General features: G+C 35.2%; 1 protein-coding gene across 1 annotated transcript in view; it reads right to left on the bottom strand.

Annotated features, from left to right (window-relative positions):
* Window positions 1–12,134, bottom strand: part of CNTLN (centlein) — a 236,370-nt gene that overhangs the window by 108,936 nt on the left and 115,300 nt on the right. Inside the window, exon 12 of the mRNA XM_058168055.1 lies at window positions 10,033–10,158. Coding sequence (XP_058024038.1) covers window positions 10,033–10,158 — 126 coding nt within the window. The remainder of the gene's footprint in view (window positions 1–10,032; window positions 10,159–12,134) is intronic.

Genomic DNA, 12,134 nt, shown 5'->3' on the forward strand with positions numbered 1-12,134 from the left:
TGCATTGGTTCTGCTGGTTTAGATCTGTGTTGGGATCTAGATAGAGGGGTTGCACCCTTTCTGATACCCAAGTTTCACAGTGTGGAGTGCTGTGGTCCAAAATGCTATTTTGCTTTGCAGCCTCTACATTATGAACATTTTCTCTTTAGTGATCAGGCTGATCCCTTTACTAATTACCTTTTGGAAGCTTTTAAATATAAAGCAGGGGGCTTATAGAGAATGGCAAATTGTCATTGTATATTTTCTATTATGGGGTTCTATAATTATTCTTATCAAATATTTTTTCTTTAATATTTTGTTATACTCTGAAAATTTTAATTATATTTTAGTATATTCTAGACCACCATGAGTCTTAAAAGGTGTAGTTGCATACTAATAGCCAAAAAACAAAACAAAAACCTGCTTAGCTACCATAAAATTATGGTATTATGTTCTAGCAATTTCTAATTCAGATCAATGAGTTTCTCATACATTCTGATATAATTGATATATTGACCATCATTTGTGTTGTAAATGTTGTACCTTGATGAACGTATCTTTTCTTTTATGTACACAAGAGCATATGCACCAAGACAAATTCCTTGTCTCTCCAATCACACTTGGCCAATAAAATATTCTATTCTATTCTATTCTATTCTATTCTATTCTATTCTATTCTATTCTATTCTATTCTATTCTATAAGTAAAAGTTACGCAATATAGAAGTGTTAATAGAAAACACCTTTCTAAGATAGCTAAAAACAGAACTCTGTTTCTTCAATGAATCTTCATAATATTATTGCATTTTTTGCCCTTTTATTCCAGAAAGATATCAATAGTCACTACAAATGTCATAAATTGCAGGTACTTTTCATTTAGTGACCATAGTTTGGACAGATAAATTGGTTGTTAAGTGAAGTTGCCATTAATCATGACTGTGGTTATACTCTTATTTCAGCTTTCCTTTGCTTCACAAACCTGCAAACTCAGGTAATACTTTTGAGGACTGTTGCAAAATTACTCTTTCATCACTGAGAACAGTTATTAAATGAGGGTGTCGTTAAAGAAAGACTACTACTAAAGGATGGCATAGCTCAGTATACGTTTATGAAATCCACCCAGGGTTTTAAGACTATATAATCTGGAATTATCTTGAACCAGACATGATTTTTCAACAATCAAATATAAGCATGACCAAAAAAAAAAAAAATCCCTTTGCTCATCCAACAATCAGGTGCATCTTTTTGCAACAAGGACAAAACATGATATTTCCAAAGATGCTCATCAACTGACAGCATTAGAAAGACAGAACAAACCTTGGAGCAGGTTTTGATCTCTACTATGTAAGAAAGCAACCCACCCCCTCAAAAAACAAAACCTTATAGGGCCTATCGCATACACTGGGGATAAGATTATCGAAAGAATGTCAATAACAACAGAATGGTATAACCATACTTTGATTTTTTTTTAAGCCTTGTTTACATTTCTGAAAATGATGTAATGAAAACCTTGGTTAATTTGGGCTATCTCAAAGTGATTTCATTTTGATTATAATCAGCTAGTCCAGGATCAACATATTCTAGTGTTTGCTAAATGAGCTTGCTTAATAGCCTTTGTAAATTATAGCTCGTTGAATTTAAAAACAAATAAAAGCTGGGGCAAACTGACCGGCTTATCATTCAAGATATACAGTAGGATAAATGAAGTTATCTTCTTAATCCGTTGTGGTTTGCTTATTATTTTCCCTGCTGAGATGAATGATTCTAAAGGCAGGGAATAAGGGAGCGTTGAATCCCATATTTTTGTTGTACAGATTTGAAGGTTATTATCGTGCCCATAATTTAAAGAGGTGATGGATATGAAAACATATTAGTTAACAAACAGGACATTTATTTAAACACATAATTCTAAATAACTAAGGGCAGTGGTCTGCTCAGGTTCCTTACAGTATACAGCACCCGAATAAAAGCATTTTTTCATGACTAATGACCATTCAAGCTGCTTCCTTTTTCCTTGTTTATGCATAAGATTTTTCCTTATGTTTCAGCAGACAGATATGGGTATATTATCAAGAAAAAAGACCAATGACACATTGTATTTAAGATTATATACTTGAGATTTTCTACATACATTTCTTTCTTTCTTTCATTTTTAAATGAGATGTGAGCAATTGTTCTGAGTTTTGGGGTCTATATTCCTATAGATTGTTTTAAGCAATTTAATTTTTGGATCAAATAAAATGACTGAAGATGCATACTTATTTCTCACTGGTGCTTTAATATTGTACTGTAATTAATCATTGTTACAGAACAGCATTTTGGTCTGTTTGATAGCTTTAACATCCTCTTTCTCCTCCTATGTTTGCTGGTCAGTGAATGAAAATTTAGGAATGGGATGAATAAACTACAGCAGGTTATAAACAATATTTTTTTTCCAAAGTAAATTAATTAATGAGAAATCCAATAGGGGCCTGATTTTTCATGGTTCACTGTATGACTATGAGGTAGAATAACAAAAGAATTGAACTTAACTCTGCATGAAACATATCTGGAGATTGACTGTATTACCTCTTAAAATCCTATTGAAATATACTATTCTCGGCATACTGTATGATGATGGCAGTATGGAAAGCAATCATTGTTACAGAACAGCGTTTTGGTCTGTTTGATAGCTTTAACATCCTCTTTCTCCTCCTATGTTTGCTGGTCAGTGAATGAAAATTTAGGAATGGGATGAATAAACTACAGCAGGTTATAAACAATATTTTTTTTTCAAAGTAAATTAATTAATGAGAAATCCAATAGGGGCCTGATTTTTCATGGTTCACTGTATGACTATGAGGTAGAATAACAAAAGAATTGAACTTAACTCTGCATGAAACATATCTGGAGATTGACTGTATTACCTCTTAAAATCCTATTGAAATATACTATTCTCGGCATACTGTATGATGATGGCAGTATGGAAAGCAATCATTGTTAGAGCAAGATGCTCACCTGATGTCAGAGCAATGTAGTTCCAAACTACCTTGAAACTTCTCCAGTATTGCACAGAAGGAGAGTTTACATTTTATTGTTAGTTTAGCATTCAAACTAAGTTCCCTTTGAGTGAATTATTAATAAATTATATGAGCATTATAAAGCCAAGTGAGACAAGAAAATAGGGAGAAAAATTTGTTCAGAATCAGAACTGTGAATATGAACTTTTCGGTGTTTATTGAAAGAAAATAGGAGAGAAAAATTTGTTCAGAATCAGAACTGTGAATGTGAACTTTTCGGGTGTTTATTGAAAGAAAATAGGCTTCCTCTTCCTCCATGTTGGGACGTAGCATCTTGAGATATGATATTGAGTGATCATAAAAGGCATTTGTTTTATAGCAAATCTTCCCTGGAATGGGAATTAGAACCACATACCTTTTGAAAGGGCTCAGTAGCTACAAAAAGGATGTAAGTACACAGTGGTTTATTAAGAATGCTCCCTGGCCTTAACACTTCTCAAAATAGGCACAATACAGTACAAAACTAATACTTATTTCTCACTGGTGCTTTAATATTGTACTGTAATTAATCATTGTTAGAGCAAGATGCTCACCTGATGTCAGAGCAATGTAGTTCCAAACTACCTTGAAACTTCTCCAGTATAGCACAGAAGGAGAGTTTACATTTTATTGTTAGTTTAGCATTCAAACTAAGTTCCCTTTGAGTGAATTATTAATAAATTATATTAGTAAGTCCTCATAACCACAAATTCTATGTGAAAAATATTACTCAATCCTTTGGGGTTACTCTGCATTATGCCTTAGTCCACTTAAGGCTAAGTAGCAGACATACAATAACTCAAAATCTCTTGCTGTTTAGTGGTAGTTAAAATTATTTAAAAATCAATATCATACCTGTTTTTTGTAATCTCTGTGAGCTATTTTGCATTTAGATAACAATTTCCTCTTTGTATATAAACTCTTTCATGGCACACCCAATACACACCACACCCACAGGAACGTTTGGCAAATCGAAAAGCACAACAAAATTACAAAATCAAACGGAGCAACAGCAGTTTTCCTTCTCCAGTCCCAAACATTTTTCATATTGAACATCAGCTAGAAGATGTAATAATAGAAAAGCTCCCTTTCCATTCTGCATTTTCTTCCAAATTAAAATTCCAAGCTCATCATAGCAGCTTTCCTTCAAAATCATGCTTAAGTAAATGGACGTGTGTAAGCCTTGAGATAAATGAAAGCAACAGCTAGCAACAGAAAGGATTTTGGCAGAATTTTAATTTTGAAAGTAGAATTGATATAATTATTTAATAATAATGCTCACATTTTTCCCCTCTGTATTCTTGGAACAATGATTGGGAGAAACATGATATGGTTGAAGAGAAATGATTAAGGAATGCTTTGTCTCTTCTCATTTGGTAAACTGATCTTCCCTGTCCTTCCCAAGGAAAATAAGATGCCTCATAAACGAAACCAATCACTTTTTTTACTGTTTGCATTTCTTGGATCTTGTTACTTAACATCATTTTTATTACATCAGATATGAATTGATTTTCTCCTTGCTTCATGATAGGTAGCACTGCTTGAATGCAGGGACAAAGTATGAAAATGGCCTTAAGAGAGATGATAACTGGGCATAGAAGCATGATTCATCAAATGAAAATATTATAATGGTCATATTATTTGCATTTATGACCTCAAATAACAACCTACTAAGAAGACGCTCTCTTTCTCTCTCTTTTTACATACGGGCACAAACACAAAAGAATGGTGCTGTTTCCAGTATTTTTAATTAACTATAGACATTATTATATAAATTATATGAGCATTATAAAGCCAAGTGAGACAAGAAAATAGGGAGAGAAAAATTTGTTCAGAATCAGAACTGTGAATGTGAACTTTTCGGGTGTTTATTGAAAGAAAATAGGCTTCCTCTTCCTCCATGTTGGGACGTAGCATCTTGAGATATGATATTGAGTGATCATAAAAGGCATTTGTTTTATAGCAAATCTTCCCTGGAATGGGAATTAGAACCACATACCTTTTGAAAGGGCTCAGTAGCTACAAAAAGGATGTAAGTACACAGTGGTTTATTAAGAATGCTCCCTGGCCTTAACACTTCTCAAAATAGGCACAATACAGTACAAAACTAATACTTATTTCAGAATATATAGATGCCAAAGATATGGCAATTTCAGTTTTGAAGGAATTCTGCACAGGGAAAAACTTATTTATAATTGCTGTAATACTGAAGATAGTAGTTCTGAAACATAAATAAGCATCTAAGATACTGTTCTCAGAACAAAGGTACACACACACACGCACATACACACATATATAAAGAGTCTCTAAATTGCTGTTTTAGAGTATATGATCTGTTATAGCTATGGAAAAAATTTAGAACAAATAAGGCCAAAATGATGTTAAAATTATGTTATCCTATGGCAAAGAAGGAATTGTTGATTAGTAGAGTAAGAGTACAATATACTCCTGATTTAATGGACTTTATTTACCAGACTTTGGGTGCCCAAGGCAAGCATGAGCAAAATCCCGTTTAGATGTAACTGTCATTCTATTTGAGTGTACACATTGGTCCGTTGCTCAATTTTTTTAAAAAAATTATTCCATAGTTAAAATGTAGTTTGGAGAAATCCTAAATTTAGGTTAGTGCATTTAGGGGTTTTTTTTTATCCATGAATGATGGGGGAAAATCTTTGAAAAACCTCATTAGATAATAGTATCATGCTGCTTTTCATTCAAAATAGTGATCAAAGTTCAAGTTGGATAAATCCATCTGAGATAAAGCATTAGCAGGTGCTACGGAAATCTCCAAGCATTATCAAAAAAATATAGGCACTATTTTTTTCAGTAGTGACCATTGATTGTTCAAAATCTTCATGGAAAATATAGTAATTTATAATCTTTCTAGTAGTGTCTGCAAAAAGTCAGACAGCAAATACTGTAGATGCATCAAAAAGAACCAGTAACTCAAGTATCAGATAAAAAAATATCGAATAGCATATGAGTAAATTTAGGAAATATTTTGTATTAGATATATTTCTGAAGGAGAGGGGAATTGAGAGTGTGATTAAGTGTGGAGTGACTAGAGATTATAATTTAGGAATTATTTTGGATTATGATTGTTAGTTTTGATACCCTGCATTTTGTTCTGGGAAGTCGGGGTGCGGGGGTGGGGGTAATGGGGAGGGAACGGGGGTTTGAGGTAGAGATGGAGTGATGGTTAATGTACAGGGATTATTGAAGATGTATAAATATAATTAATGTAGGGTCGGGTCTGCCCAGTTACCATTTTAGAACGGTGGGGAGGAGAAAAGAGAGTAGGAGGTAGGAAAGAGGAGAAGAGGAAGGAAGAGGGGTAGAAGAGGGAGAAGGAGTGTAGGGTGGAGGGAGGAGAGGATGTAGATAAGAGAAGGAGAGGAAGGTTTGGAAAGTAAAAGAAGGTAGAAGAGGGAAGAGTGTTAAAAAGGGGGGTGGTGACTGGGCAAGCCCGACTAATTGTATATAACTGTACATTGGATGAATTATTTGATATGATTGTAAAAATAAAACTTAAAAAAAAAAAAAAGAACCAGTAACTCTCCTCCTTCTCATGCAACCCCCTGGCCAGTTGTTGCGGGGCCGGGTGGGTGAGCATGAGCAGGGATACCATGCTCAAGTGAATGGCCGGGTTCGGCAAAGCACAGCGAAAGTGCATTTAGCTGCTGACAGGCAAGTGTCTTTGGCGAGGGCGCTCCAGCTTTCTCCAAGCCTGATCCCCAGGATGGACATGTGATGTTCAGTGAGGAGAGAGAAAGAGAAAAGGGGAGAAAAAGAGAAAGATACAGAGAAATAATAAAATGATGGAGAGAGAGAATGAGAGAGAGGGAAAAGAGAGGGAAAAGAGAGGGAAAGAAATGAGAGAAGAGGGGAGGGAAAGAAAGAAAGAGAGGGAGGGAGGGAGAGGAAAAAGAGAAAAATAGAAATGGGGGAGAGAGAGAGAAATGAGAAAATGATAAAGGGAACAGAATGAGAGAGGAAAAAGAGAGAAACAAATGAGAGAGAGAGGAGAGAAAGAAAGAAAAGCAAGAGAAACAAATGAGAGAGAGAAGGGGAAGAGAATCAGAGAGAGGGAAACAAATGAGAGAGAGGAGGGGAAGAAAAAGAAAGAAAAGAAAGAGAGAGGGAGGGAGACAAAAAAGAGAAAAATAGAAATGGGAGGGAGGGGAAGGGAGAGAGAGAAAGAGAGAGAGAGAGAAAGACCCATTTCCCACAAAAAACACTGAGCCATAAAATCTGGATAGGCATGGCTGGGTGGGGAGGTCATGGGATTGGATGGGAATGATGTTGAGTTGGCCATGCCCACCAGGTTTTGTGGCTCCCGCTGTTTTCTTTTCTATGGGAAACGGGTCCAATTGGCTCTCTGAGTGTTTAAGGTTGCAGACCCATGCCCTCATGATATTGAGATTTATAGTTGCCCCAAAGAAATGGAGGTAAAGATTAACTTCATGTCAAAAAACTGTCAAAGAAGAAAAACATGCATTGGCTGATTATGTAAGAGACAGCCAAGAACAAGCCCTGGAAAAGTTCCAATAAAAATGGAATTTACTGAATATATAGAAAATGAAATGTGAATATAGAAATATGTAATAAAAACAAAACTGGAATACTGCAAGGAAAAGCATTACTTGCTCAAATTTACAAAATATCCAGGAGGAAAATGGATAAAGATAAAAACTTGGCAATGGCTTACAAATGGAATATTAAAAAAAAAAAGAAACTGAAGGTTTGATTTTGGTTAGTCAAAAGCAAGTTGTTCAAACTAACGCTGTTAAGGCCAGAATTGAAAAATCATCAATGATTCAAAGTATAGGGTTATAGGTAAGAAGCAGAAAAACAAGCAAGAACATTTTTTCAGCTCGTACAAGAGGATCACACAAACTGATTATAAACAATGACATAACACTGTGGTCAAAATGATTCACTGGAACATTTGTAAAAAATATGTATTTAATTACTCCAAAACCAAGGTCATGATCTTTCCTCAGCGCCCTGTCTGGTGACTAAATAACCACCTAATTAGTAATGGGTTTCAAAAAATTTTACTGCTGGTTTTGTGGGCGTGGCTTGGTGGGCGTGGCAGGGGAAAAATACTGCAAAATCTCCATTCCGTCCCCAATCCAGGGGAAGATTACTGCAAAATCCGCATTTCCTCCCGATTAGCTGGGGCTTGGGAGGCAGAGAATAGATGGGGTGGGGCTAGTCAGAATTTTTACTACTGGTTCTCCGAACTACTCAAAATTTCCACTACCGGTTCTCCAGAACTGGTCAGAACCTGCTGACCAATTATGATAATAAGTCAAGAACTACCTTAATATCCCAATACATTATGACATCCTACATTTTTGGGAAGAATTCAGTGCAATTGACGGCCAACACAAGTCAAAGAACTGGCAAGTGTGATTTTACCTTCTTATATTAATAGAAATAATAATTCAGCAATTTTCATTATAAACTTCCTTGTGCTTTTTCCAACAACATCCAGGTTTCAATCAATTCTGCATTGTTCAACAGTGCTTTGTTTCTGAGCATGATCTCAAAAAAAATATCAGAATAATGCACTGTCCAAAACATATTGCCAGTATAGAATATTCACATTGACTCTGCCATACCATGATTTTGTGGTCAAAATTGTTATTTATTTATTGAGTAAAAATAATTTCAGAAGTTTGAAAAAGCACTGTATTTTTAATTGTGGGGTATTCAGAATTTCCCTAGAGAGGATCCCAATAGCAGCTACATTGTTGAAGATTAGATATACCAATAAGATGCTCTCCAGATATCTTAAGACCAACTTTCAAAATTCCCAAGACAGTTATGTTATGTTTACTTGGAATTTGGAGATTCATGTTCACAATTCTGGAAAACACTATCTTTTCCAACAGAATTCTTATTGTCATAACTGACACAAAAGTAAACCATATGATTTTGTGAAATTGATTTTATTATGGTAGTTCTAACAGCCAAATGAATAGCAATCTTTAAAATTCCACCATTGTGCTAATATTCTGATTGCTTTAAAAATGCAGGCACAAGCCTGAGCATTACACGGATGTCTCAAAAGAACAGAAAACTGTTCCGAGTTTCAAGCATGCTCATCGCTAAATTACAAAATCAACTTGACAAAGGACATTTTAAAACATCATTAAAAGGCTAATTATGCAATGCCAACCAACTTCCTTTTGTCTAGTATGAAAGGGAAACTTCTTACTTTACCAGGGTGAATATAATCGTCTATGAATTATAAGATCAAAGAAGCAAACTGGATGTTTTCTAAAGTAAGAATTCCTTCACCAAGTTTTACCCTTACCGCAGCTAAAAGAGCTGTGAAAGGGATCAGCACTAAACCCGAAGGACAGGCTGTGCACAGCAAGAAAGAGAGCAACTCCTCCGTGCTTTTTGCAGGTCACTCTGAAGGCCCATGTTAGCAGATCTACTCCAGACCCTTAACAGGCGGCTTTGCTGCTACCAGTAATTAGCTTGGACAGCTCTGGCTCCAAGAGTAGCAGCAAGGCTACACCATAATGAGCTCAGCTGGGATTAGTAGGACAGGGCAAGGAACCAAGAGAGCTGAGGCATTCTGCATTGCGTATGTATCAAGGAGATCAAACAAGGATGGCTGGCTAGGTTATCCCCTTACCACCTCATTCCAAAAATGAAGCACGGCAGTGTGTAAAATACAGGCTAATGAAGAGCGACACCTCCAACAGATGAGAGCCACATTAATTAACACAATCCCTAGCTCATGCAATACTGTTTCATTTAGTGCTAGCAAACTTATTGTCACTGATTTAAGGGTGGGATACGCAGGGAAGGAGGGAGGGAAGGAGAGGGCATAGGAAGAGGCTAATGTTTTGCTTCCCTGTTTCTGGTAGAGAAAGATGATTTAATTTTGGGTATCTGAAAGGAATTCTCTGTTTGGCCCTACAAGGAGAAGATAAGCATATCAACCCCACATTTCTAAATATATATGTATTTTAAAATAAAATAAAAAGACTCACTTTTCAATCAACAGCTTCTTGTGTTCTTTTTTAAAGTATGCCAGTTCATTCCACACTGCATCAGAATTTTCTTGACGCAGATGCTGAGGATCTGAACGCTCTTTTCCATTCTTAGTGTTTCCAAGTCTGTAAATTTAAGAAAACAATTTTCTGTGAAATAAATCACTTTTAAATGTGAAGTTCAAAAATAAGCAAAGCTTCAGCACTTGATATTGCTACATTTAGTGAAATTGTTGAAGCTCTCCTAAATATTGTTCTAAGTAAATAAATCTTAAAGATGATAAATTGGAGATGGGGTGCCACACTTGAGACTTGATGTGTTTCTGATAATAGTGTAATCTCTCTCATTTAATTAAATGAGACAAATAAAAGCTAAAAATGTCATTCTGCCTTAGGGAAAAGTTTAGCATTGTGGTTACTAACAATTCTTTAACAGAAGCAAACTCCTGAACAAAGAATGTAAACTTGTCGGATAGCAGAATACTAAATTACTTTAGTATTAGGTTCCTATATTAAAACAGAGAAACGAAGTGGAGGAAGAAGATGGTTATTAGGAAAATGCAAGTAAAGAAAGTGAATTTTCTACAAAATTAAGAAAAAAAATGCAAAAATACCTATTGATCTGCAGATCTGAAAGTTGAGAAAATCAATGAAATGGTAAAATCTGAATGATTTAAAAGGCCGCCACTTGGAAAGCCAAATCGTTAGAATAGTTACAGACAACTCTGAAAACAAGGTAGAGATTATCTGGATAAAGAAAATTGTTGTAGCAGCAACGGCCAGAGATATTGGAAATCAATAATAAAAAAAGGTTATGGTATTAACGGCTCACATGCTTAGAATTTGGGTCATACTGAATGAGTCAAGCTAACAGAAATTTGACAATAGAGTTGAGTGAAGGAACTCATAGTGAAGATTCTTAACAATTTCCTTTAGAAATAGACAATACAAATTCAACCTAGTTGACAATAAGAGAAAAATAATGTAATATCCATAAAGTATAGGAAGCAGATGGAGTAACTCTGCAATCATTACTTGGAACACAATTACTGTGTGTTTACCTGGAACATTTTTACTACCTAAAAACAACGAACTGTACATGGGAAGCAAAGGCAAAGATAGTCATGTGCTTGAAAAAAAACAAGTGCTACTACCACAAGTCAGTGAATTTTCAAGCTAGTATATTGGCATCCAACTTTGTGAAAACAGATATTTAACAATCATGCATCAATTATTTGTTTTAATTATGATATCTAACACTCTATCTGGTTGATACACTTCAATTCGTCAAAACAGGGCATTCGAATTATATAACTAATTAAAATCTCTGTTCAAATATGAAATTCTTTGGATGGCATTGCACAAAGTTTTATCTTTCAATCAGTTCTTCAAGGCTACAGAATTGTTAATGTAAAATTACATAAGATCAAGTACATCTCCTTAGTACCAGTTTTCTGCCTGAGACTAGTTCAATTGTTTTAAGTGCTGCTCAGTAGCATGCAGCCACTTCCTGTTTAACAATTTCTTCTGTTAGTGACCATTCACGAATATGATGGGAATAAAAAAATCATTTTCCAATCAATGTGCTTTATGTCATTTATGATCAAATTTTCTGCACCTGACAACAAAAGCCTCCAGTGTAAAAATGATTAAAGTCTGGTCAGGTTCTGGTAGCAGTGTGAGGTAGCTGGAAGTTTGTAATCAACTAATTAAGGGGGAAAACCAGGTCAGGAATAGGACCTCATAAGAAAAAAATTTGAACGATCTTTGCACTCTCTCACTCACTCACTCTCTCCTCACACACACACATGTTCACTTAGCTACCATTTTGGTCAATAGCAAAATTGCTGGAAGGGATCGTTGATTACGACAACAAAATTGTTATATTTATTTTATTTTATTTATTTATTTTGTCACAACAATATATGTAACTATCATACAGATAGGTTATATAGTATATAAAGGTATAAGCATATAAAGCAGTTATATGCTTATATAACCACTAGCAGTTAAAAGGAAGAAACAGCTGCGATCACACATTGCTCCCAGAAGCACGAAGCTGAAGCCTGAAGATGACGAATGAGACTTCGTCGAAACGTTGC

Source organism: Ahaetulla prasina, chromosome 2, assembly GCF_028640845.1.
Source record: "Ahaetulla prasina isolate Xishuangbanna chromosome 2, ASM2864084v1, whole genome shotgun sequence".
Lineage (NCBI taxonomy): Eukaryota > Metazoa > Chordata > Lepidosauria > Squamata > Colubridae > Ahaetulla > Ahaetulla prasina.